This window comes from Aricia agestis, chromosome 1 (genome assembly GCF_905147365.1).
Source record: "Aricia agestis chromosome 1, ilAriAges1.1, whole genome shotgun sequence".
In the NCBI taxonomy this organism is placed as follows: domain Eukaryota; kingdom Metazoa; phylum Arthropoda; class Insecta; order Lepidoptera; family Lycaenidae; genus Aricia; species Aricia agestis.
This window is the reverse complement of record NC_056406.1, coordinates 26,095,377-26,122,849: the sequence shown is the minus strand read 5'-3', so window position 1 is coordinate 26,122,849 and position 27,473 is coordinate 26,095,377. Positions and strand designations below refer to the sequence as shown.

At 37.2% G+C, this 27,473-nt stretch overlaps 1 protein-coding gene across 1 annotated transcript in view; it reads left to right on the top strand.

Moving 5' to 3' along the window:
• Positions 1-27,473, top strand: part of LOC121740490 (endonuclease/exonuclease/phosphatase family domain-containing protein 1-like) — a 43,979-nt gene that overhangs the window by 3,230 nt on the left and 13,276 nt on the right. Inside the window, exons 2-4 of the mRNA XM_042133194.1 lie at positions 240-924; positions 1,170-1,313; positions 14,683-14,840. Of these exons, the coding sequence (XP_041989128.1) occupies positions 240-924; positions 1,170-1,313; positions 14,683-14,840 (987 nt within the window). The remainder of the gene's footprint in view (positions 1-239; positions 925-1,169; positions 1,314-14,682; positions 14,841-27,473) is intronic.

The following is a 27,473-nucleotide window of genomic DNA, read 5'->3' as shown; positions in this document are numbered from 1 at the left end:
CATGGCTGAAGCATGTTGTTCAGAATAGGGAAATTTCTACCTAGCTATTCATTATAATGTGCTTGTGTTAAACTATCGTTTTCCCGTGGTTTCGCCCGTCTTAACTGAGTTCTTTTTTTTAATATCTCATTCAATATGAAATAAGTCTTAGATATTCGCGAAATTTCAAGTTACCAAGCTCTAAATTGATTTATCAGTCAATCAACTTTGATGATAACAAAATACTTTATTTGTTATAGGCATAGGAGCCGACAAGTTGGAGCTGCTGAGACCGGAAATATGCACAAACACAAAAAAGCAAATATCCCGAGCTAGTTCCTGTACATACTCATTAGATAGCTTCAGATTGCCGACAGAAAATAAATTATGCTCGGTTAATTCATCTAGTGTTTTCCAATTACAATGCGTCCCTGGCCTTAATCAAGAAATAGCTGCTAATATTGTCGATTACCGCAACAAAAAAGGGCCGTTCAAGTCGCTAGATGATTTGATTAAAGTGCGAGGAATAGATATCGTGAGACTGAGCACCGTCAAGCCGCATCTGAGTTTGGAGCCCAGGAAATGCGAGAGTGTGCAGCAGTTGGTGAACGGTAACGGACTCTTAGCGAATGGATGGAGCGACCAGTCCAAAGATTCGCAGTCGAACGAGAGTAAGCCGAGGACGCCCCATAAAAAGAGCTCGTCGATGCCGCCAAAGTTTCCCATAACGTTGCCAAACGGCTTCGCGACGGCTCCAGTGAACGATATATTGGACTTGCTATCCGCGTACTCCCATAGGCCGATAGTTGAGGAGGTGTTTTTGTACGAGAGGTATGGAACACGATGCTGTCGGATCGCGTCGTGGAATCTGCACCAGCTGAACAAGGACAAAATAACCAACCCGGGCGTGAGGGAGGTGGTCTGCAGAACTATGTTAGAATATAGGTAAGAGTTAAGCAAACTAGAAGTAAAATTGTTTGCATGTTCACATTTCACGTGGAAACTACTGAATTGACTTTAATGAAATTTGGCACAGTAACAGAATAGATATTACACATGGGACTGGTAATTTTTATTTCACAAAAATGTACTGTTTTCCCGGATTATATAGTCTTTTATAGCTCGAAGTTACGATATAATAAACAAATGTATTTTCTGTGCCTCGAATCTCACAATAATTTCTGCCACAGGATAACAATACTGGCCATCCAGGATGTGCTGGATGAAGAGGCGCTGAAGATGATCTGCGACGAGCTGAACGCGCCCACCCTGCGCCGGGTGAAGGAGTACAAGAGCATGTCGCACTCCTGGCTGTACTGCGTGCTTCGGCAGACGTGAGTATCAATTATTACGCTAAGAAACGGCATTATATGCTATTTGATATCGTTCTAACCATAGCTTTGAAAATAACCCTAAGATTATTTTGTCAATAATTGTTGTCCGCCCCAAGACATTCTTGGGTCGGACAGTCCGACTTGGCAAGTCTGTGCGAGCTTATTTTCCACTATTCTCATATATTTCTACTCCAAAGGTGTGCAGAGAGCTGTATAGATAACATTAGGTTTGGGTATTTAAAAGACATTATATCGAATCAATTTAAATTGGGAAGGTTGATTAATACATTATCAATATATCATTCAATAAAAAACCTTTACGTAACAACAAATTTACAAAACAATAACCATACAAAGTTCAATCTGTGACCAATGAATTGTCGTGAAGTAGAAAAACAACTCAATAATGTTCTAAATTGTGGCGACGCGTTACTTTTACAGCAAGAGACAATATGTCACAGTGATGTCACATCATCCTTTGTAAATGCGTAAGTGTCTCTGACTGTCTCCTACCTCTTTACGCTTAAACGGCTGAACTGATTTAGATGAAATTTTGTATAGAGATAGGTACTTTGAGAGACGGAAAAGAACATAGGATAGTTTTGTTTCGGAAAAATAAATGGTTTCCGCGCGAAACTTTTCCACGCAACGGAGTGTCGGAAATCATTTATTAATATCCAAATCGTGGCGACGCGTTACCTATTACAAAACTAGAATATTATGTTTGAATTTGTTAATATTACGCTATTAGTTTCGCTTCAAGTACGAATGCAGACGTTCAAAATCACTTATCCAGCGCCCTGATGCTGATAGCGATGCGATAACGATGATAGCTGATAAGGTCGCGGGGTCTTTCACATCGCACGTGATCTGTGCTTAAAATAAACCTGCCAACCTTTATACTGTTCATTATATATCGGTGTATGCCCTTGCTCGTTTTTATGCAGGCTAGATTTTCCCAGCTTTCTACTTTGGGCTTCCGTTTTAGATACAAATTTTTTTTCACGCGCGTTATAAAATATTATATTATTAGGACACACAATATTTTTGTCCCTTTGAATTTATTAAATATACATTGTATTTAAATTTACACATTTAAAAAAGCAAAATTAAAGAAACACCTCCAAACTGACTTTCTTTTGTTAATCTGTTACTTTGTACATAATTAGCGTAGAAAGAAACCCGTGTAGCGACCATGTTAAGCTTGCTAAATGCTAAACTATTACTTTACACGAATGGTCCATAACATGAGTCTCCAACAACTCGACACGCGGTTCCCATCAATGTGCACGCACCTTACATTCATGACATTGAAATGTATTCCTGAATATGAAATGGTCATTCGATAGCTGTACACCGTACAGTCCACCTGTGGCGCACGCACCTGTATCGATTGTGCCGCCCGGCCCGGATAAACTCCCCAACTATTCCCAAGGCCACTGAATATGCAGCTTTATGATAAATCTGACTATTTTTGTCGATGCTTGCGATCTTTCTCAATGACTCTTAAAAACGTCAGTGAACTGAGCATCATATGCTTTGCTTTATTTCCTTGCCTCTTTCTTAATAATTGTCAGGTGAAATCCTTGGTCATGAAAGTGGGATATAACATAACCACAGAATATATATTAGTAGTACCAACATAACTCAACCATAAATTGCTTGAAATGCTTGTGACAGTAATTTGATCCTTGGTCATGAAAGTGGGATATAACATAACCACAGAATATATATTAGTAGTACCAACATAACTCAACCATAAATTGCTTGAAATGCTTGTGACAGTAATTTGATCCTTGGTCATGAAAGTGGGATATAACAGAACTCAACCATAAATTGCTTGAGATGAGATGCTTGTGGCAGTAATTTGACTCAACTCTCTTGGTGAGATACTGTAAGATTCGAACCCTCTACCGGCTCTACCCCTATGAGGGTTAGAATATGCTAGACTCCCAAATGCCACAGGTAATAATTATTATATTTATGGACGCACTCCTGTCAATGTCATGACGACCTCTGTGGCTCAGTGGTGAGCGCGTTGGTAGCTCAAGCCGGGGGTTGCGGGTTCGAATCCCGCCGACGGAACAAACAGTTTTCAATATTCCCGGGTCTGGATGTGTATTAAATATGTGTATGATAATATAATAAAAATCTTAAATATATGCATAGTAAGTATAAAAGTATTAAATATATTTCCGTTGTCTGGTACCTGTAACACAAGTCCTTTAGGTACTTAGCACGGGGCCAGACTGACGTGGTGTGAAGCGTCCATAGATATTATTATTATTATCATTTAGCAAAACCTAACTATTTTCCTCATTTCGCCACGTGCAAAAAATTTTCTTAAGTCCGTGTTGGTCGAAGTAAAATGTCATGTAATCGTTGAACATAAGAAAACGAACATAACACCTCCCCCATTTTGAAAGTCGGTTAAAATTGTAGCCTATGTGTTATTCTGATGTATAAGCTATATTATTGTAAAGTTTCATTAAAATCCGTTCAGTAGTTTTTGCGTGAAAGAGTAACAAACATCCATACATCCACACATCCACACATCCATACATCTATACATCCAAACAAACTTTCGCCTTTATAATATAATAGTAGGATAGTAGGATTGTCGAATTTGCATAGCGGTGCTTACTGGGTGATCAAAGAATACATGTTACCGCGAATTCGCTCCCTTGAGTGTCCCGAAAAAACCTTAAATTCTACAGCTATGAAGCTGGCCTAGGACCCATCCTAGGCCAGCTTCTAGGCCCTAGGAGCTAAAACTGCAACCACCAAATATTAATGAAATTCGTTGTATCGTTTTGGTGACATGGATGGGTCTCAAATGTTACATATTCTCAGAATATGTAACAGAAATATATTTCCGTTGTCTGGTACCTGTAACACAAGTCCTTTAGGTACTTAGCACGGGGCCAGACTGACGTGGTGTGAAGCGTCCATAGATATTATTATTATTATCATTTAGCAAAACCTAACTATTTTCCTCATTTCGCCACGTGCAAAAAATTTTCTTAAGTCCGTGTTGGTCGAAGTAAAATGTCATGTAAATGCTCTAACTTTCCGTCCACCCACTTTAATACTTTCACAAAGTACGACTTAACTGAAAAAGGTTGAATGTTTTAAACACGCTTTTAATGACCTAGAAACTGGTCAAGTCACGCGCCTCGTTAAATTTTATATGTAATTGCTATTTGGTACCTAGTACATACTTGGTTTATTGAATCAATAATATTGTCAGTAAACTATGTAATATATTTGTGTAATCTGATGAAACTAATAGTTAATGATATTACAAAAGACACAATGTTTTATTGCAAATTTCGATATGATGGTGTTGAAATAGAGTAAGTATCTCTTGCGTTTTATACTTTTATCCAATGGTTTTATTTGTGTAAACCATAAACATTAAAACATTCTATTGTATAATGTCAAAAAATTAACATAAAGTTGAAGCGGCAAAATATTTTTGAAATTTAACAATTTTGTGCGAGAGGCTTTAACTAATTATTGTTCTTCTATAACACAAGCATAATATTTTCAATGCTTGTTACCCTGACACAATAGGAGGAACCAGCAATACTGGATTTCGGCTCTGGATCGTCCCTTATGGTATCAATTTACTATCAGAGAAGTGGATTCCTAGGCAGATGGCGGACCTAAGTAATTTGGTCGCGTTATGTCAAACCCATCCTACCGATCACAGCTAGTTACATAAAATTGACATAAGCCGACCACATGACGTAGGTCCGTCAACTGCCTAGGAATCAATATCCTCGATGGTACCATACATTCGTTAGTGTAGCCTGAGGGTCCAGATTCTCAATACTCCCTGTGACATTCGAACTCCGAGAATCGGTCCCAAGGTGCTAAGCTGTTGTATGAACAACAATGACACTTGATGTCGCGTCACCTCTCCTTGAACTTGAGTTGCTTCGCGCGTCGCGCTAAAAATACCCCTCCCCCGCGCTGTGCCCCGCCCCCCGCCCCCGCCTCTGTCGCCCACGTATATTATGTTATTCAGACCACTTGATCTATTTTATAAATCTACTAGATGTCCCGCGCGGCTTCGCCCGCGTAAATTAGGAATTTTACAAAAACCGTACATTTTCCCATAAAAATAGCATATGTCCCTACTCCCTTCCCTTGGTCTACTCTATATCTGTGCTTAATATTGCCATAAAAATTGGTCCAGTAGTTCGTAATTTCTAATATTTCCCCGTTTTTCCCACATTTTCCTGAGTTTCTTCAGCCGTATTAGTCTTAGCGTGATAAATGAGCTATCTAACACTGAAATAAGTTTTTAAATCAGACCTGTAGTTCCTGAGATTAACGCGTTCAAGCAAACATACTCTTCTGTATAATATTAGGTAGGTATAGATTTTTTTAAATTATCGCTTGACAAACTCTAGTCTCGATCTAAAAGACTATGAAAAGTACCAATAACAGCGTGATTATAGGCTCATAACCATGGGACGATGCATGGTATAATAATATGGTAGTGATGATGATGATGATGAATGTAATTTGCATAGTAGCATATGCTTTCCGTTCTTAAAACAACGCCGAAACTCCCAAACTTGTATCTATAAAGAATCAGGAGTTCTCCCAGCACCTTCCGAACCACGGTATACCAGGTATACATCGGTGCAAAATCTTACTTGTTGATAGCATCTACTTAGAATACTTCTCACGAAACAGAAGTCACCACAAGTTTCCCTATAAATTTTGAGGAGTTCCCTCGATTACTTATGGATCCTTCATCAGATCACCACTTTAGTGAATATAATACCAGATTGGGATGATACCCTATATACCAAAAGAAAAATTTTGAAAATCGGTTTATAAACGGCGGAGTAATCGTTGAACATAAGAAAACTAACATAACACCTCCCCCATTTTGAAAGTCGGTTAAAATTGTAGCCTATGTGTTATTCTGATGTATAAGCTATATTATTGTAAAGTTTCATTAAAATCCGTTCAGTAGTTTTTGCGTGAAAGAGTAACAAACATCCATACATCCACACATCCACACATCCATACATCTATACATCCAAACAAACTTTCGCCTTTATAATATAATAGTAGGATAGTAGGATTGTCGAATTTGCATAGCGGTGCTTACTGGGTGATCAAAGAATACATGTTACCGCGAATTCGCTCCCTTGAGTGTCCCGAAAAAACCTTAAATTCTACAGCTATGAAGCTGGCCTAGGACCCATCCTAGGCCAGCTTCTAGGCCCTAGGAGCTAAAACTGCAACCACCAAATATTAATGAAATTCGTTGTATCGTTTTGGTGACATGGATGGGTCTCAAATGTTACATATTCTCAGAAACTATCACATTTATAATAATAGGATTAGGCTTAAACCATTTGTAGAGCTATATAGCATAAGAATAAACAAGACTTCCGACTTGCATTCTGCCGCAAAGACTTCTATTTAAACTGATGTAGACGGGCTATACGCACCAAATTGTCCGCCGTTCCAATAGAGCTAATTCACACCGTTGCAGTCAGTCTTCACTGGCACGCTGTACGCTGACGGTCGTATGCGAGTGTGTACGGTTAGCAAAGAAATTTTTAAAACAAACTTAGTTTTATTTTCAGATACTAATTAATGTAATCAAAGGGCAAAATGCTATCTTGTGTAAAAATAAAAAGATTTTGTAAAAAATATATAAATAAATCTTCAGGGATTACCTTTCACAGGTAACTATCATAGTTGTTCACAATAGATGAATAATTTTTACCTGGCTACAGCAAAGCAAAAAGTAAGAGTTATGTGTGTCACAGGCTATGTATGTATGTATGTTTGTATATGTTACCGTTAATTTACGTAAGCCATTTAGAGTGAAAATTCACGCGGTATTCTGCAGATTTTCTGGGTGAGTAAGTTAAAGTGCAAAAAATTGATTCTATTCTTACATTACTAGACAATCTGAAGAATATTTAGGTAATCGGCAGTCTACCGACCATGCACGGTATGTTGCATAAAAGAGGTTCTTGTTTGAATAAATCATATTATTTAGTTGTAGGTTTTTTAGGGATTATTGAATATAATTTTTAGGACATTAACAAAGGAATAAAATATTAAAATTTAAGTAACTAAAATATTACTTATAACTAAAAAAAAAACAATAATAAACTACCTGTGCAGGTATGTCTGCGCAAGTAAATCGGAATGTGTGTGGGAAATGGGAATAGGCCTGTGCAGTTGCTTGGACCTGCGCATTCGACCGGCGCAAAATCGAGAATCAATTCTTTCGAGTGACACCTGCGTTAATTTGAACATTAACATATTCCGCATTCTATATATACAGGGTTACCTCGTAAGTCGACCTAGATCCTTTAAGGGGCTATAATTTAGATCATTTCTGACTGATTTGACTATGAAACACCCTATCCTAAATCCAATGGTTTTCGAGATAAACTAATTTTAAGTATTTTTCATAAAAAGTCCATTTTTTGCCTTTTGTTGTATCTCCTTTTTGTAATCTGAGGCTCTGGTATGTTTGTTTATACGTTTTATTTTAGAAGATAAATTGCTTTATCCATTACAATAAAAAAAAAATACAATTGCAGAATAAAATGAGTCGTAAAAGATGGAGAAAAGTGAAAAATCAAACAAGAAAAAAACCTAAGATGTGTCTTTCTTTAAGCGATACTTAAAAAAAATCTATGGTAGTCTGTTTGCAGATGAGCTTAAAAACATCTCCGTTTTGTCAGCTATCCAAAAAGGTATAACATTATAGGGTAATAGCAGTTTTTATTACAAAAAACTCAGATGATAGCCTCCCCGGGCATTGAAATAAAAATATTAGTTAGTTCTAAAAATTAAACAAAAAAATGTAAACAGTAAATATTTATTAAATTTTGTTTTTACAGTTCATTTTCTACGTGTCCGCCTCTGTTTCGGACACAAATTCGCATTCTTTTTCTCAAAGCACTTTTAACTACTCCAGTTGTTAGTGTAGTTCGCATTTTATCGGCTGCATCAATAATCTTTTGGCGTAAAACTTCTACACTCGTTATGGGATTGGGGTCGTCATACACCAAAGTCTTCATGTGTCCCCATACGTAATAGTCCATGGGGGTTAAGTCGGGACTTCTGGCTGGCCATGGTGTAGGTCCACCTCTCCCAATCCACTTATTGGGATACGTCGTATCTAGCAATTGTCGGACTGATCTTCGGTAATGTGCAGGACAACCGTCGTGTTGAAACCACATATTTTGGGTGATTTCCGCCGGTAAGTCCTGCAATAGTTGTGGTAATTCTTCAGTCAAAAAGTTTTCATATGTTTCTCCATTTAAATTTTCGGGTAGAAAATATGGGCCAATTAAATGGTTACAAACTATACCCATCCACACATTCAAACTAAATCGCCTCTGGGATCCCTTTGCTCTTTTCTTTTTTGGATTTCCGTCTGCCTTTGAGGCCCAATAGTGAGCATTGTGGTAATTTGTTATACCATCTTTGTCAAATTTGGACTCATCAGTCCACAAAATGCGTTTAAAAAAATTTGGGTCTTCTAAATCGGCATGCAGCATAAATCTGCAGAAATCCAATCTCCTCACAGGATCGCCTTCTTCGATGACTTGTACGGGCGTGTAATGGTATGGGTATAAGCCAGCTGTATGGACGGTGGACCACACTTTCCACTGCGAGCATCCAAGATCTCGGGCAACAACACTCGTTGTTGTAGTTGGATCTGATCTAAATCGTTGTACTATATCGTTATCTTGTTCGTCGTCATCATTAACACGTGGACGACCCAGGTCAGACCGTCGTCTTGAAACTGAACCAGTCTCTCTAATTCGTCGGTAAACTCCATCAAACACACTGACATCTGGGGCGCGGCGGTTAGGAAACCGTCGTGTGTATTCGGCACGAGCTCTTGATGATACACCATCGCAATATCCGTAACACAATAACATGTCAGCATATTCCTCGTTCGTATAGGCCGCCATTTTCAACAGTTCCAAATCAGAAGCACAAAACAAAGTCCACAAAGCAAGCACAGGTAGTCACGAAGATAAAACGGGATCAGTCCAGAAATACAAGCCGAGTCAAAAAACAGAGAGAGCACAGAGCAAGAATCGCATCTACCACGGACGAATCGCATGAGCAGACTAAGCTAAATCTTTTGTTTAGTCATCCAAACTCCAAAGTAACTCAAACTATCTTTTTTCTCACTCCCACATACACAAAACGTATCTCATCTCGCTCGCACGTATCCTATTTCAAACAAGGATACTTAACAAAAGACCGGAATTTTTGCTACCTGTGGGCCTTTTAACAAAGTTTTTTTTATGAGGTTTTGATGTTACCCTATAATGTTATACCTTTTTGGATAGCTGACAAAATGGAGATGTTTTTAAGCTTATCTGCAAACAGACTTCCATAGATTTTTTTTAAGTATCGCTTAAAGAAAGACACATCTTAGGTTTTATTTTTGTTTGATTTTTCACTTTTCACCATCTTTTACGACTCATTTTATTCTGAAATTGTATTTTTTTTTATTGTTATGGATAGAGCAATTCATTTTCTAAAATAAAACGTATAAACAAACATACCAGAGCCTCAGAATAAAAAAAGGAGATACAACAAAAGGCAAAAAATAGACTGTTTATGAAAAATACTTAAAATTAGATTATCTCGAAAACCATTGGATTTAGGATAGGGTGTTTCATAGTCAAATCAGTCAGAAATTATCTTAACTATAGCCCCTTAAAGGATCTAGGTCGACTTACGAGGTAACCCTGTATACAATGCATTCGACCACCCTCCCGCTTCACACTGACCTCACCCGCGCACGTCTATTAAATACTATTAAATACCAGTTAATTGTAAGTTGTAGCTTAAGTTTAATTAATATTATTATTAAAAACATTATATTTAATAACGAATTTTTTTTCTTAATTTGTAATAGACGTTTTTGCAGTCAGTACTTACGGGCGTTTGTTTATGATGTTTCGGGGAGTTAGGGAGCATACCCATACCACGTGACCTACTTTTTAAGATTTTTTGACTCCCCCGCTCCCCCTGGCGACCACACGTAGTATATGCCAAGACCCCTTCAATTGTTCACGTGGTATTGATAAGAATCATTTTAATCATTTTGTAAGTAGAATGAGTAATCTAGCAAATGAAAATAACTTGAATCATATATTTTGTGTTTATTAAGTTATTTATAACAAAATACTCTTTGCATGTTTATAATAACTAGATATCGCCCAATGGTCGAAATTTGACCTTAGTTTCAACGAAATTTGGACTACTACCTATATTTTGTAAAAAAATATTGACTTTATCATTTTTTTCTTCAACTCTTGTCTCTGGGACTCAGCTGATCTCAGACTAGCCGTGTAAGCATTGTCTAATAGTATCTAAAGAGCCCCGGAGACGATCAAACGGTTTGATTCAAACCTTACGTGTTTGATGCATCCGTTTGATGTCGGTTTGAACGGTTTGTCAAACGACACTGCGCAGTTTCATTCAATACGCGCTGTCGAGTACACGTCTTGTGATGCAGAAGATGCTCTAGATTCTAGAACGAGAATCGCGATTTTCTTATCTTATTTTTATAACGTTAATGTCCTCTGTCAGAAGAGAAAAAAAAGATATACGTGGGAGAGCCATGCTTCTGCACGAATGGGCCGGCTCGACCTAAGAAATACCACGTTCTCACAGAAAACCGGCGTGAAACAGCGCTTGCGCTGTGTTTCGCCGAGTGAGTGAGTTTACCGGAGGCCCAATCCCCTAACCTATTCCCTTCCCTACCCTCCCCTATTACCCTATTCCCTCTTAAAAGGCCTGCGACGCACCTGCAGCTCTTCTGATGCTGCGAGTGTCCATGGGCGACGGAAGTTGCTTTCCATCAGGTGACCCGTTTGCTCGTTTGCCCCCTTATTTCATAAAAAAAAAGACTGGTCCAAAGAATGGTATGGACTATGGACTAACATAATATCGTTTTACCCACGAACATCTACAGAAAGTGCTAGAAACTACAGCTTCCTTCTTTTTTTCTTCTTCATAATCCAGCACTAAACTAAGCCGGGTTTGATCAAACCTTCAAACGCGTCGGAACACGATCAAACGGCGCGTTAAACACAACGAAAATATGAAATTTCATCAAACAAGCTTCAAACACGTAAATGTTTGACAAACCGTTCAAACTAGCTTTGTAAACGATCAAATCGGTTTGAGTCAAACCAAAATGTACGTGTTTGAGTCAAACCGTTTGATCGTCTTCGGGGCCCTTAAGATTCAATTAAAAAAAAACTATCATTTTCAATTTGTCACCTTGTTGTCAACAGACTTCAACCATAAATAAATGAGTATAATTTGTATGTATAGGCTTGTCACTCAAAAATCTGTCATCGCTCCTAGTGTGTGTGTAGTAGCGTATGTAATGTTTTATTTGTTAAAAAAATGTATGATAAAAGCATAATTTTAAAATAATATTAGCTCGATGCACTCCTTCACCATATAAACTATAACTGTGCAAAATTTAATTTACCTACATTTCCCAATTTTTCGTCAAAAGGGATACAAAGTTTTTCGCTTGCGTATTAAATATTAATATATAGATAATTATTACTACTTACTTAATTAAACATGGGAATAAAAAACGATCACCAAACCATACTTTGATACCCAATAGTTTGCCAAAAAGAAAATATTGACGCCAATATTTAAGATAATATTATATTTTATGCTATACAAGGTGTAACAAAACTATGTGATACTTTAGGTTGTGTACGTGTTCCTTATTGTGATTTTACTGTGAAAGTGGCAGCGCTGAATGAGCAAAATTTTTTTTTTACTTTTGTATGGGCATTGGGCAAGCGCCCCAGTGTAACGAGTCTCTTAGATTAAAAAAATAATAATAATATATAATAATAGTATAAAATACGATAGAACAATCAGAGAAATTAATTTCTAGGCAGATGGTGGACCTAAGTTATTTGGTCGCGTTTAAGGTTAAACCCAACCGATAGATCACAATTAACATTGAATTGACATGATCCGACTACATGACGTTGTTCTGTCAACTACCTAGGATTTAGGATTCAATTTCCTCGATGGCACATACTAGCTAATTTAGTCACGACTGTAGTTCAAATTGTAATCGAACACCAAATATAATAAATGATCACCAAGCTTTACAGCTTCACCAAATTTCAAAATGCCTGACAAGTGACAGAAGTGCCTGTTTTTTTAGTGGCTGTTGGCTATAGCATATAAATAACCATAATAAATGCCAGTCTCAAGTATTAAATTGCGAGAAAAAAAAATTCGTATGACGTTTCTCTCGTCGAAATTGACTACATGACAAAACTCTAGACCCACTCCCCCCTCTTGTGACCGAGCGTAGTATTTTGAAGACCCGTCCCTAAATGGGTCACGTAGTATGGGTATGTTCCCTTACGCTTGCGTTCGGTATTATAACCGAACACCATAGACCATCCTTGTCACTCTTGTTACAAAATAATATTGGCATCTCGCCCTTGACTACGAAGATACATTTTTGTTTGTGTGTGTAATGTTTTGAGTGTATTGTTTTAGGATTGTTTTTCAAATGTCATTTCGTAGAGTATGGCATGTCTACCTCAGTTTCAATAGAAGTCTTTGTTCTGCCGTAGCTTGTAGTCTAATCTATGACCTGTATTATCCGCCTCTTCGAAGTTTGACATGAGCAGTCCTTTCTCAGAATAATGATGATGATATTACTTTGCTAGTTTTTAACAATGTCTGGTAATGGTAGTGTAGTTTAGTAACTATTTAACAAAATTAACGTTTATAAGTGGCTTTTTGTTCTAAACAGAAGCTTCACGAGCTAATCAAATCAACTAGAACAAAACGAATTTGCCTTGGAAATTTACCACTAATTACCAAATATTCCTCATAATGTTTGGCAATATTAGGGCCGGGACACATAAACACGATAAGACGCCGTGTCGTACCACGATGCGGCGTCGTTTCACGATGCGTCATGCGACGTCGCGACGTCGTAACGTGTCACGGTACACGGCACGACCTCGCGTCGTAGAAACACACGATGCGTGTTATTCAAAATTCAAAGAAATTAACTGCGACAATTTACCCTGCATTGTATCGACATCGTACATGCCGTATATCGTATCGTGCCGTGTATCGTGGGCCGTGGCACGTTACGATGTCGTGACGTAGTTTTTCGACGACACGACGAACACGACACCGTATCGTGTTTATGTGTCCCGGCCCTTAGGCTTCGGACCTTGTCAAATTAATTTCTAGTGTTTTATGTTAATTTGTTAGTTGTTACATACGGTGAACGCTTTCGAATTTTCTCTATTTGCAAATGTGATTTATCTGTTTCTTGCGTTTTGACTTTTGGCTGTGATTTTTGATGAGATCTATAATTGATCTCAATAATCTTGATGGCGTTCAACGGAACACTTATCTCTATCTTAACACCTCCATCGTGGGTATCGCAGACACAATAGATTTTCAATTGTTATACGCCAGCCGGCTGCCGCTTGGGGATTTATGGGTTAAACACTTAAATTGAGTTGCTCTCATATCAAAATAATCGTAATATCTCCCTTGCGAACAGCAAGAACTAGGTAACCGATACCAAACATTTATGGCCACTTTTAGAGACATTTAACTTTAATTTAATTATAAGTGCCACAGAAAATGTACTGTATGCACTTATATGGAACTTAGGTTACTTTGCATTCACAGTGAAATTATTAGAGAAATACTGAAAAGTATTGAATAAGTACGTATAGCATAAATTAATAGAAGCTACAATAGAACGAACGTAATAATATTGTTATACAATAGTATGTTACGTTTGACATCGAGTCTATATATAAGAAGCTATTTATGTACCGGTAATTAGTTACTACATAATCTACTACGTATATCTGACGTAGTGTATGACGTAGCGCGTAGAGCTGTAATACGGTCTACGGAGCCCTGAAGTCATATATTTATAACTTAATTTAATTAATTATTAATTTAAACTCGTGTGATTACACCCTAAGTTATATGACAATAAGCATTCTTTTAGGCTTCAGTCTCGAAATCAGCGGGCGCGGCGGGGCGGGAGCGACGGCGGCGCAGGACTCAGGAGTAAGGGAATAGGGGAGGGTACGGTAGGGAATAGGGTAGGGGATTGGGTCTCCGGTAAACTCACTCATTCGGCGAAACACAGCGCAAGCTCTATTTCGCGCCTGTTTTCTGTGAGAACGTGGTATTTCTCCGGTCGAGCCGGCCTATTCGTGCCGAAGCATGGCTCTCCCACGTTAGATCGTTCGTATATCGTATCAATATTCATCAGCGCTACATATACTTGTCTACTCCACAGCAATAACCTGGGCTTCATATTCGAGTCGTCGAACAAGCACATCTTCATGGATCCGCTGGCGCTGGAGCAGGTGGAGGAGGTGACGGGGCGCGGCATAGGCTTGCTGGGGGAGGCGCTCTGCGACGTCGTCAGCGACGACCTCACGATATATCCCCAGGGTGAGTGATACAGGTAGATTGTAGAATGATAGGATCTCTCGTTTTTGATATGCAACATATTCCATGCTTACGTTATTCCGTGTTGCTATCAATAATATAAATTGGAAAATCTGCATGACACAAACACAACAACATGGATTAGCTGAGCATAGATGTTTACACGAATAAGGGGTGTAGGCTTATATTATATAGTCCTTAAAGGAGGAGGATAGCACAGTTACTCTAGGATTTTTTGGGAACTATATTGCCTCTGTAGAGTTTACTTCCCCGTGGTACTTACGTGGTAACTCTTTTACGGCCGTTCCCAATATTTGATCTATCTCTGGTTTTGCCCTACTAGAGATAGGAATAGCTCACATTAGACATTAGAGATATATTTTATGTCAATTATGAGCTATTCCTATCTCTAGTAGGGCAAAACCAGAGATAGATCATATATTGGGAACGGCCGTTAGTCTGTGTTTCGGCAAACTGGGGTGCAATAGGCTTAGAAGTGTCTTGTGTTTGTCAGTCTGGCAAAGGTAGGTATAGTAAGTATCTCTTGTAGTTTAGTGGCTCTATAGACTATAAGATCGATTTTCCAATAGTTTCCTGTTTTAGTTGCTTAACATAAGTTAGGTATTGCTCTACGTATTATATAGTTCACGAACATGTATCGCTACTCACATTGCGAAGAAAAGAAATGCGACAAGTAATAAGGAATGCTAATTATGGCTGAAGCCACACTGACACGCTTGTAGGGAGCGTCCTTATACATTATTAATTGGAGGACAAAATATATACTCTGTGACGTCATAATACGGTGATCAAACAACATTACTTTGGAGTACATACAAACATTATATTTATGCCACGTAAAGGTGCCGGTTGGCAGCGGGCGACATGAAGCAACTGCAGACGACCTGTCGCAGCGACACTACTGGTTTGTATGTATTTCCACAGAATAGATAATAGTACAAGTGTTATAGTACAAGTGATATTTCTATAAATAAGTGTCGCTAGTTTCGTGTCGCTAGCTGCGGTCTGCGGAGGGTATGTCATAGAAATACATACAAACCAGTAGTGTCGCTGCGACACGCCGTCTGCGGTTGCTTCATGTCGCCCGCTGCCAACCGACACCTTAATGTTCATAGAGAATTAATGTGAAGTTTTTTATAAACGCATAAAGCAATTAATATTTAAATAGTTGTAGTGAAAATGAAGACTGAAATTAAAATAAGTAGCACAGATCAGCAAACCTACATAGCGCGTTAGTGTGGGTAAAAGTTTTTAAATATGTATTATGTAGTGGTTTTTCTTTGTCCTCAAATGAAAAAAATTACCAAGGGTTAAAGTTTTCATTTCAAAACATAAATTGTACCTAAATGTTAAATATTTTAAATTTAAAATGAGTTCATATATTGTATTGTATTGTATGTAGGTAAATAGCAGGGATCTTTTTTATTTTCCTTTATAACAGACTTTTATTCAACACCTTTGTGTTTTCACACAACAAATTATAGTGGACCTATCTTATACCACAACTATAATTTAGTGTTAAAGAATGTAGAGCAATTTTTTCAAAAGGTCAGCCTTTACAGTTACCATTTTTAAATCAATACTTATAGTTTGTGCGTTTTATGATGATATGCGTGACACATTATGATTGACAATAGTAGTGAAGTTACCTAACAAAAATTAATCGATAGTTTAAAAATATCGAATCACTTCGTAAAGGAATTGCAATCGAAATGATCGATTTCGTACTGACATTTTGTTGCCGGCGATTTAAGATGGCCGCCCTTTTTTATCGATTTGATTTCGATTCAACAGAGTCAATCTCTATTGACATAAGTTCCATTTCATGCGCATATGACATTTTTCAAATGTTTTCGTAACAATAATTTTATACTTCTATTTCACAGTTAATATTTATAATTTTTATGAATAAGTTAGCTTTTAGCATCTTTTCATTTTTATTCATTTACAATTATAGGAAACATTTGTTTTTGTAGATGGAATATAATTTATTACATTTTGTTTTTTTTTTGTTTTCTTGTAAAATAAACCCGTAGCAAGGAATATGAAAACTGTCACCCATATCATCTTAGAACGCACAAACTATAGGTAAAACTTTTTCATAATTATCATCACCATTCTGTAAAGAGAGTACACAAACTACTATGAGAGACCGATTACTTCATAGGGTACCTCTAATATTTTCCCTTTGTAAGGACGCTATCTAATTCAGCCATTCAACTTCTTTATGGTATTCATGCTAATATTATTCGTATAGACGCGAAAGTATCTGTAGTGTGTTTTATCTTAAACTCAAATGGCCAATTTTGATATAATTTGGCTTTGATATTTATTTATTAATTTATTTACACGTGGGAGAGCCATGCTTCGGCACAAATGGGCCGGCTCGACCGGAGAAATACCACGTTCTCACAGAAAACCGTCGTGAAACAGCGCTTGCGCTGTGTTTCGCCGAGTGAGTGAATTTACCGGAGGCCCAATCCCCTGCCCTATTCCCTTCCCTACCCTCCCCTATTCCCTTCTCTTCCCTACCCCCCCTATTACCCTATTCCCTCTTAAAAGGCCGGCAACGCACCTGCAGCTCTTCTGATGCTGCGAGTGTCCATGAGCGACGGAAGTTGCTTACCATCAGGTGACCCGTTTGCTCGTTTGGTCCCTTATTTCATTAAAAAAAACACGATTCCTGCGCGATAAACCAATTCGGTGCAACGATGCACCGTCTTATAAACAATACATTGCGCGAAAATTCACGCCTCCACATAAGTAGCGTTCGCTTCCGATTTTCCTTATGTAAGGCGGAGTTATGTATCGTTTTCTAAACATAGCCGCGGAATTCGCGAAATTGTGTGTTGTGTGCATAAACCACAGTGTAAACAGCGCAGAGAACAGATAGAGTAATGCGAAACAGAGACTGATGAATGAAGATTTTTTTATAAATAAATAATGGCTGAAGATTGGTTTGGTACTCCTATTTTTGTAGATTGCGTCGCACAGTATTTGCCTTTTATATTGAAAAGTAACAAGTTGGATGGGAAGTTTAGTAAAATAAGTTATATAGGAGTTTAATAGTCTGCTAATCTCTAGAACGATTGTTTAATGAAAGATGCCACTGTGATAGGAACCTACAAAGATGTTTCTGAAGGCTTGCATCATCCGTGGCCATTGTGGCTCTATATTCGTCAATATCTTAGTCACGTTTATAAAAACACGCTGATTTGGAATCTGCCCGTTTTTAGCTCACATATTATTTATATATTTTATGCTCTATATTTCTAAACTGGAATTTTTAAAAAGGAGATTGGTTTGATTTTATTTGCATATACTTGTATCGGCAGAATGTACGGTTCTTACGGGATTTCAGATTACGTGTTGCACATTACAAAGATGGCAGTTGAATCTTTACTCTCTACATAGTTTAGATAAGTTAGTAGGTTTTAGCAGGCCAAACGCTTTTTCCAAGCTCGTATTTTGAGGGGTTTTTGTAGGTTTATTCTATGTGCTGACTGCAACTCTTGAAATAAATAACGTAAGTAAATTGTCTACCACGTGCATTCCATACAATAACAAATGTTAATAATTATTCTGCCATTGTGCCCTAATAAAGGTGCTCCAAAAATTGCAGCAATCTGAAATTGAATCACTGGTGTCGTTATTGGTCGCGATCCGTGTTTGACCTCAATTGACCGCAGACAAACCGTCTGTGTCATCAGCGTGACCTTACGTTTGACCCTCCCTGCCTAGGTAATGCATCCTGAGACCTAGATCTCAGATCATCAGATGCTGTTAAAGTTGGTAGGGTTGTAAGGAGTTTAAATCGGTTCAGGATAATAGCTAGTCATAACTCATAAGGTTCACAAAATATATTTTTATATTTTTGTTGTGTGAAAATAGAAATGAATGCTAAATTTTCTGATAATACATTCGGCACTAATTTCATTTACTATTCAGTTGCTTCTTTTGAAGTTAAGGATGTTAAATGATTGTGGAAAATAAACAAAAAACGAACCATCTGATATCTGTGTAAATTGCATTATATTATGTTTTTCCCACATTATGTCATGTACATAATGAGTTTTCATAAGATTTTTTATAAACCATTCATAACAATAGTGCCAAAATGACATGTCCAAGAATTAAAACAAATAATTAATCGTATAAGTAATATCCAGTCTTCACTCTTCTAGTCTATCAGTCAGTCGCGGTAGTCACAATGAATAGCAAGTAGTAATAACCACCTCCTTTTTCGAAGTCAGTTAAAGATCAGATATAATAGAGAGCTGTTGAAAATCTCTTATGATAATATACCTACTTAGTTACAATGGTAAAGAGTTAAAGACTTTTAAGACAATGGGTATGTGATATTTATGCCATTATGCAAATTTAATGAATAATGAATTAATGAGTAATTATGCTAAAGAGGCTATTGTAAAAACAACAATATTTAACTTAATAATAAACGATGATGCATGCACATAATATTTCAGCTGATGTAATAATATTATGACTTATGAGATGAAAATTGTCTGTAGGGTTCACCTGGCTCGCTAATTAATTGTTTATTAATTGTTTGGCTTTGCATCCTGAACGGCTTGATGGGTTTTAGCATCGAGGTGCCGTTAGATAATAAGTAACTTATTTGAGTTTTTAATTACAATTTTTACTTGTGAGTTCTGTGCTGATAATAAGGAATATATTTTTAAATCACGTTACGTAGAAAGTAAGTTAATGTACCTCAGACACCTGCAATACATAGAGTAGGTACTGACGTAAGAGATAACGTGACAGATTTTCTGATAAGCACTGAAAAGTGCATTAACGTGACTGGTTCAATGCCAATATCGTTACTATAATTGCTATGGTTCATACTAATATTATTAATGCGAAAGTGTGTCTGTCTGTTTGTTGCATTATCTCGCTTACACTGCTGCACATAAATGCAGCAGTAATATAATTCGATAAAACCATATGGGAATTGGGGATATCTCGATGTCTCAGTAAAATGTATGGTTCCCGCGCTATAAGGCTGAAGCCAAACGAGCTAATTTTGTGAGACTCGAGTCGCAGAATTTCTTTTCATACATATCATGACTCACAAAATTACGCTCGTGTGAATCAAACAAGACTTTTGTATGAAACTGAATGCAGCAGAATTTCTGCCAGCCGAAACTTCAACCTAAAAGAAGAAGAAGAACGGCCCAACAAACCAGGCGAAATCCAGTATCATACCTAAATTCTAGCCCATAAAGCCTGTAATACCTGAAACGATAGCTGTTATTACCTTGTCAAGGACATTGCTTTGTTGTGCCAATAATGTCTAGACTTGAGACTAGAATATTTAGGAGTTTTTGTGTTCTAATTACCATCACAGTTTATGTCTAAAGAATTAATCAGCCGTGATATCTGTTCTACGATTCTACTATGAAACATTAATGCAGCTGGAATCTGGATTCTTTGTCGTCGTCCGTTTCTTATCAAACAACAAAATTTTTTTTCTATAATATAACGTCAAACAAACCTTTAACTTTAACGAAGTATTCCGTATTCTTCTAAGTTCTAACAAGCTGGCGTTATTCATACGTATTTTTTTTTATGAAATAAGGGGGCAAACGAGCAAACGGGTCACCTGATGGAAAGCAACTTCCGTCGCCCATGGACACTCGCAGCATCAGAAGAGCTGCAGGTGCGTTTCCGGCCTTTTTAGAGGGAATAGGGTAATAGGGGAGGATAGGGATGTGAAGATAAGGGAATAGAGTAGGGGATTGGGCCTCCGGTAAACTCACTAAATGGTGGTATATATATAAATTATCATTTATCCTACGAATAATAAAAACTAAGGAAGAGTAACTCCGTCAAAAAAAGTGCACCAAAAGACTACAAAATGTGACCCGAATACATGCATATTTATGCATGTGTTCGGTACACATTTTTCGTGTATATATACTCGAGTGACATTCAATCAGGTTGACATGACAATTGTTGTCAAACTCATTTTACAATTTGTTTACATAGGTTTGTTTACTTACTTGTTACGTAGCTTTTTACAATATTTTTGTTGTTAAAATGCCTAAATGCCCTGTGAAGTGGTGTAGAAGTCATACAGATACGACTTTTAATACAGGAATAACCTTTCATCTGTAAGTGAATTGTTTAAAATTATGCTTAAATTTCTTGTATTTTTGTCGACCCAAAAAAGATGGTTTATTTAAGTTGGATGCTAGGGTATTTGCGTAAAATTAAGCTGGTCTCTTTGTGTTTGTCTTATTAAATTTACATGTTATTCTCAAAGTGCAGTAATCAAAAAATAATATAATTACAATTTTTTTACAAAGTCGCCATGGACAGTGTTATGCAAGATGTAATAATTTAATCATAAACGAAATTTTAGGGTCTGGCTGACATTATACTAAATGCGTTATAAGATGTTATGGGTATTCTCATATTCCTTGCTACGGATTTTTTTACAATAAAACAAAAAAACATAATGTAATAAATTACGTTCAATCGACAAAAACAAATATTTAGAGACGTGCCGACTAGTCGGTAAAGCCGACTATCCGGCCACTTTCGTAGTAGGCGACTAGTCGGCGAATAGTCGGCAAAAAGCGCTGACTGTCCGGCTTTTTATTATTTTACTATTATTGATATTACATTTAAGAAAAACCTTGATTATTTGAAAATTAGTGAATTGTTTCTGAAATTACTTGCTTGTAAAGAAATATCTATGACATTTATTAAATAACAACATAATATCTTCTTCATTCTAAACATTTATAATAAAAAAATACATGTGACACTCGAAGATTGCCATGTTAATAGCTTTATCACTTTATATCATGACGTTTTAACATGACCAAAGTCCAAAACACGATCCGTTCGCAGGCGGCGTATGCGATTTACCCGCGAATCAGCAGTAAACAAAGCGTTACAAAAACATCTGAAATCATGATCGGTTGGCTGACTAGTCGGCAGATTAGTGGGCTTCTTTGCAACCGACTAATCGGATAGTCGGCTAGTCATGATCGGAACATCTCTACAAATATTTCCTTTAATATTGTAAATGAAAAAAATAAAAAACTGCTAACTGTTATTTAAAGTATTAAGTACTTATAACTCACAATTAATATATAATTGTGAGTTATAAGTACAAAATTTACGTAAGATTTTTATTTCAATTCTGTAATAATTTAGCACATAGATTTTTGTAATCTGAAAACGTCTTCTCGAGGTGCTCGGACAGTTTTAGATTCGCCCCAGGTTTGTCCAAGGTTTGTTCATAATTATTATATGTATATTATTATTATCGATGTCTTAAGGATCAGAGGAAAATGTTTGATTTTAAAATAATACCTAATTATGTGCTCGTTTCTTCGTGATAGTAGATGTGCTTGGTGTATACTGCATAATACTATCCGCTTTTGACAATTGTTGTTTCATAACTATGACAATGACAATAACCGCGCAGGCTGTCGTCCGGCGCGCAATATTATGATACGTTACCTGGGATACGACCTTGGCGAAAATCTGAATTGACATATTTTAGTGTTCGAAAAGGAGCCAAATTTAAAACGGTTCAAGTATGGGAGTTACGTTTCCTTAGTTTTTATTATTCGTAGCATTTATCATATTATATGCTTTGACATGAGAGTACCATATTAAAGTTTGATAGACAACGGACTGGATTGAAGAAGGTACGAAGCGGGCTTTGTTGTTGCATTAAAATAGTGGGACCTGAGTTGTAAATGTCTTCAAAATCTGTATGTGTGATTTGGTTTGGTCTTCCACTTTTCATTTTGTCACAGCCCACTGATTTCCCTTATCGCAAAACACAGAATTTAATTACGCGAACTGATAACATTCATTAACGTCATGCGTAAAAGTTATGGTATGGATTTTAGGAGTGATATTTCTTACAAGTGTTCTTCTATGTTAAAGTAAAATTCTATAAATCCTTCATGTAGATTGAGAGCTTCTCAAGATACGAATCATCATATTATTAGTTAATAAACTGTCAACTATGGCCAGAGTGTCTATAGAAAGTGGGCAATCCCCTTTTGTTCAAATTTTAACATTTAATAAAAAGTTTTGCGACTCTCCTCGTGGCTCTATTTATCGACATAAAGTACCTGTGTCCTGTCAGAGAGAACATAACACAAACATTGGACTGTAGTGTTTACTAGTCTCGTCTCTCTCGACTCTCGCGTAGAGTTTTTCTTGCGTGAAAAAACTTCTGCCAGCATTTCTTAACGAAAACCTAATGGTTGACCAGATGTTGTGCGAAAGGAATGCATGTATTATCATATCAGACGGTCAATAATTAGGAATCGTTGCTTCAAAGTTCAATACGACAGTCATTGGCTCAATTATTCCGTCGACAATTGATCGCCAGTACACACTCATACACTACAGTACATTATATCTCATATTATCTACTACGTAATAACGTAATAGCAGAGCGTGCCAAAAAGAAATAGAACAAATAGAAATGGTTGCTATGTACGACTTGTCCAAGAAAAGAAGTTTGTCACAGGCCACAGCAAATACTATTTTTTTGATGATTTTTTTTAAATATAATCTTGATATGGTTCCAAAATTGGTCTCTAGCGAGATCATTTAAGAGATTTCTAGAACTACATCATGATTTTTTCAATACGAAATCTGCATTATCCCTCGTACAAGCTGTGCAGTGTGCACAAATTTAAGATTGCTCGGTAAACTGAAAGAGGCTATCTGAGCATATTTTAAATTTCTAGCATACAATAGCTACCAATAAAGAACCTACCGATCATAATATTTAAATTGCGTCTTCAATGATTTCAGGTAAGCTACCTCGCTCCCCTCTCGCTTCACCAAAAAGTCCTAAAAATCGGACGCCGCCCCTTCCCTTTTTACTGAGCGCTTTTAAGGAGTGAGCACACTGAGACGGGCCGTGCCGGGGCTCAGCGTGCCGGGGCTCATCGCAAAAATCCGCCTCCATACAATTTGTATGGAAGCGGAAATCCGCTGCGCCCCGACACAGTGTGCGATACGCGCATACGCTTCCATACAAATTGTAGGATTTTTGCGATTAGCCCCGGCACGCTGAGCCCCGGCACGGCCGGTCTCAGTGTGCTCACTCGTTTAAAGTCATGCGCGGCCTATTACCTTGCGTTTTTTTCTACCAAGAATAAACGCTTGTGGTGTGATTTGTCACGTCGAAATTGTTAATAGCAACAGCCGCTTAGATTTTCCCGTGGAAAATGTTGCTGAAATGAATCTCAATTAACTTTGACCTAGAACTCTCGTGGTGATGAATTACAAACAGCTGGTCATCACGCCAGTATTAACACTTCTAGTTTTCCGGTTTGAGCTAAATCAGGCCTAGTCTTTGTGTGGGATGGTGATTACCGATGATTCTTTTACAATACGTAGTTTTTTGTGCGAGGATTTGTAAAAATGTTAATTTGATTTGCTTTTTAATGTGGGCTGGTGGGTCAAGTGTCAACACGCTATTCTGTAATTTTATTTGTAGCCTATAGTAACAGTTTATACATCTTCGGTAGGCAATTTTCAGGCTGGAATCGTTCACTCTGGAAACGGGTCCTAGACTAAACGACGCGGGACAACTCGTGAACCAAACCGACATTCAGGTTATAAGAATTGGGACTTGCTCACACCAACAGAAAATACTTTTACAATAATTGGTATCAAAGAAAACTTTATATGGACAATGATAAACAGTGCAGGTCACAAAGCTGTTGTTCTGAGGTGATAATATAATAACTCCCACACCGGTTTGGTCGTTGGTTTCATTGAAACCGGGCGACTTACGCAGGAGTAATTTTATAGTGCCCGAATGTGTGCGCAGTACACAAGAGCACTCTCTCTTCCTTTACTCTCATAAACCAGTGGGACGGACGACCGACAGGACTGGCGAGAGATCAGGCGCAGGACCGACTTTTTACACGCCCATTCGACGCATGGATCATCTTACTTGTCACTTGTCAGACAATCAGGTTATCAGCCTGCATTGTTCTAACCAAACTTGGAAATAACATGTTTCCAACGCGGAAATCGAACCACTGGACCACGGAGGCACGAGATGATGATGATGATTTTAGTAGTGATTATGATGATGGTGGTGGTGATGATGATGATGCAGCGTTGTAGTTTTCCGGCGCTATATCGGGCGTAGCGACCGTTCTCGGCCGCCAGCTCAGTGCTATAGACATTAGCGCCCGCCCTTGCGGTTCCGTTTTGCCACATAAAGCTGCTAATATATTAGCAGCGAGCGTCTTGTCGCTTGTCGCGAATTGTTTTTTTTATCTGGAATACTTGAAACTAATTCTGTTGATCAGATTTCAAGTCATGGTTCGACACATCGGTTGCCTCAGATAATGAATAATATATATTCACAGTTTTCTTCTGAAAAAAAATTTTTGCAGTCGCAATTTTTTTCTGCGAATACTTTCTTATTATATTTATTTCTTTATATTGGTCTACATTGCACAGTCGTTTGTTAAATAAATAGAGGCATTTTGCTATACCTAAGCCCGTTATTCTTAAGTCTTTTGGCTTTGTCAGCGGTGTGGGGTTCGTATAACTCAATTCCTTCTCTTGCATCTAACATTTTAAAGAACATCATCAAAATCCCTATTATATAGAGTCTGCCTGTAAGGAAAAGCCTTTACGACTGCTATGTCGCCCATCTCCAGCGTGTCCCAACCTCAAGCAGTTTACCTCGCGGAGGTAGAGCCATATACGTCGCGCACCCGCCGCATTCGTAATTGCCTGGTGCATACTCTACATTATAATTAATGGTAGCGCTTTAATTATTATAATAAAAGGCATTTCTCTGCTTTATAATTGTAAGCAGAGTTAAGGACTTTAAATCTTAATTGTTTTAGGGATCATCAAATGCTTAAATATGTCGTTGATGATCTGGAGCTTCTGTCATGTGAAATGGAAAGTTGGCTGTTGATGAGAATTCTGTTAATCCAGATGGCGTTTTCGCATTCCAAAATCCTTTTAAGCTAAGTACTCACATACGGTTTTGCTCGATAGTTTTACTCCAAATCGAGCAATAACTACCGTGTGGATCGAAAAACTGACAGGTCGAAGGCTCGCTTCGAGCCGGCTCGATGGAATTAAATTGAGCTCTGCCACCCCACAGCCAATCCCCAGCCCTAAAATTAAGAACCTCTCAATTCTTAAGACGCATCTTGCGATTGTAAAATAACACCGAACAGAGACAGTAATTAAGGCGTAGTTTTGAAGTTTAAGTAGGTCAATGATTTATAATTATTTGTAAAAGTATAATGGTAAAGTTATGGCCGTTGTACCTAATAGAGGCCATTGTAATTTATGGTTATAAGGCCTTGCTCATAAAAGTTAATACTCGAAGTTTGCATATTCGTGTAATTTCAGTTTTAAATTAATATTATTTATGGGCACTTCAGTTTTTTATTCTTATAATTAATGGGTAGAACATTATGAAAATTTTTATATTGATGACATGAAAATTTTGCCGTGCTGAAAATTTGTAAAGTATCCAAAATTTTTCATTATATTTTGGGTCTCACGACAGTATAAGTCATAAGAAGCCGAAGGTAACATAAAGAAATTGATTATAATATCATCCCACCACATAATGTTATGTTTAGTTAGTAATTAACAATATTACGTTTTAAATTATAATATTTTTCCCACCATGAAAAAGTATTTTTTGTAAACTACATTTTTTGCAATTTTTTGGTGTGAGAACCAGAGCGTCTATAAACTTTTAATTAATAAATGTTAGACTCCACCCCGATACGCGTGCTACCAGTTAATAGAATTAATTTCATCTCTATTATAGAGGATGTTACATATGTCATAGAATTTATTACGTTTTATCGTGCGAAGTTGATATAAATAAATATTGCTACAGAATCGAGATAGAAATATGTCATACTAGAAGTCCCGCGCGGCTTCGCCCGCGTAAATTAGGAATTTTACGGAAACCGTTCATTTTCCAATAAAATAAAAAAACCGGCCAAGTGCGAGTCGGACTCGCGCACCGAGGGTTCCGTACAAACCTGCAAGGTTTACAAAGTTCGTTCATTACGACAATCGAGTCATAACTATGGTATTTTTATTGCAAAATGAAATTCATAACATTACAATGGGGAAAGATGGAGGAGCATAAATTTAAGACAAAGATCTCTTTATCGTTTAAGTAATAGCTCTACGCGTTCATGAGGAAAAAAGTAATAAGTTTATATTTATTAAAAAATTATTTTGTAATGTAACTAAAAATTTAAGGTTTTCGGAATTTTTCCTTTATGTGTGCTATAAAACGTTGCTTCATGCCAAATTTCAAGATTCTAGGTCGACTGGAAGTACCCTTTAGGTTTTGATTCCCTTGCGAGTACTTGCGAGTTTCAAAATATGCAGCTTAAATTGCTGTTTCTTTTGATTGCGTTGACATAGAAGTTTGATTTTGTTACAGCTTAAAGGTATTATAGACCTGAGTATTTGGTATGAATTTCAATTTAATACCTCTACGCGTTTATGAGGAAATGGGTAGTAAGTTTAAAATTATTAAAAAAAAATATATTATGTGATGTAACTAAAAATTTATGGTTTTCGTAATTTTTC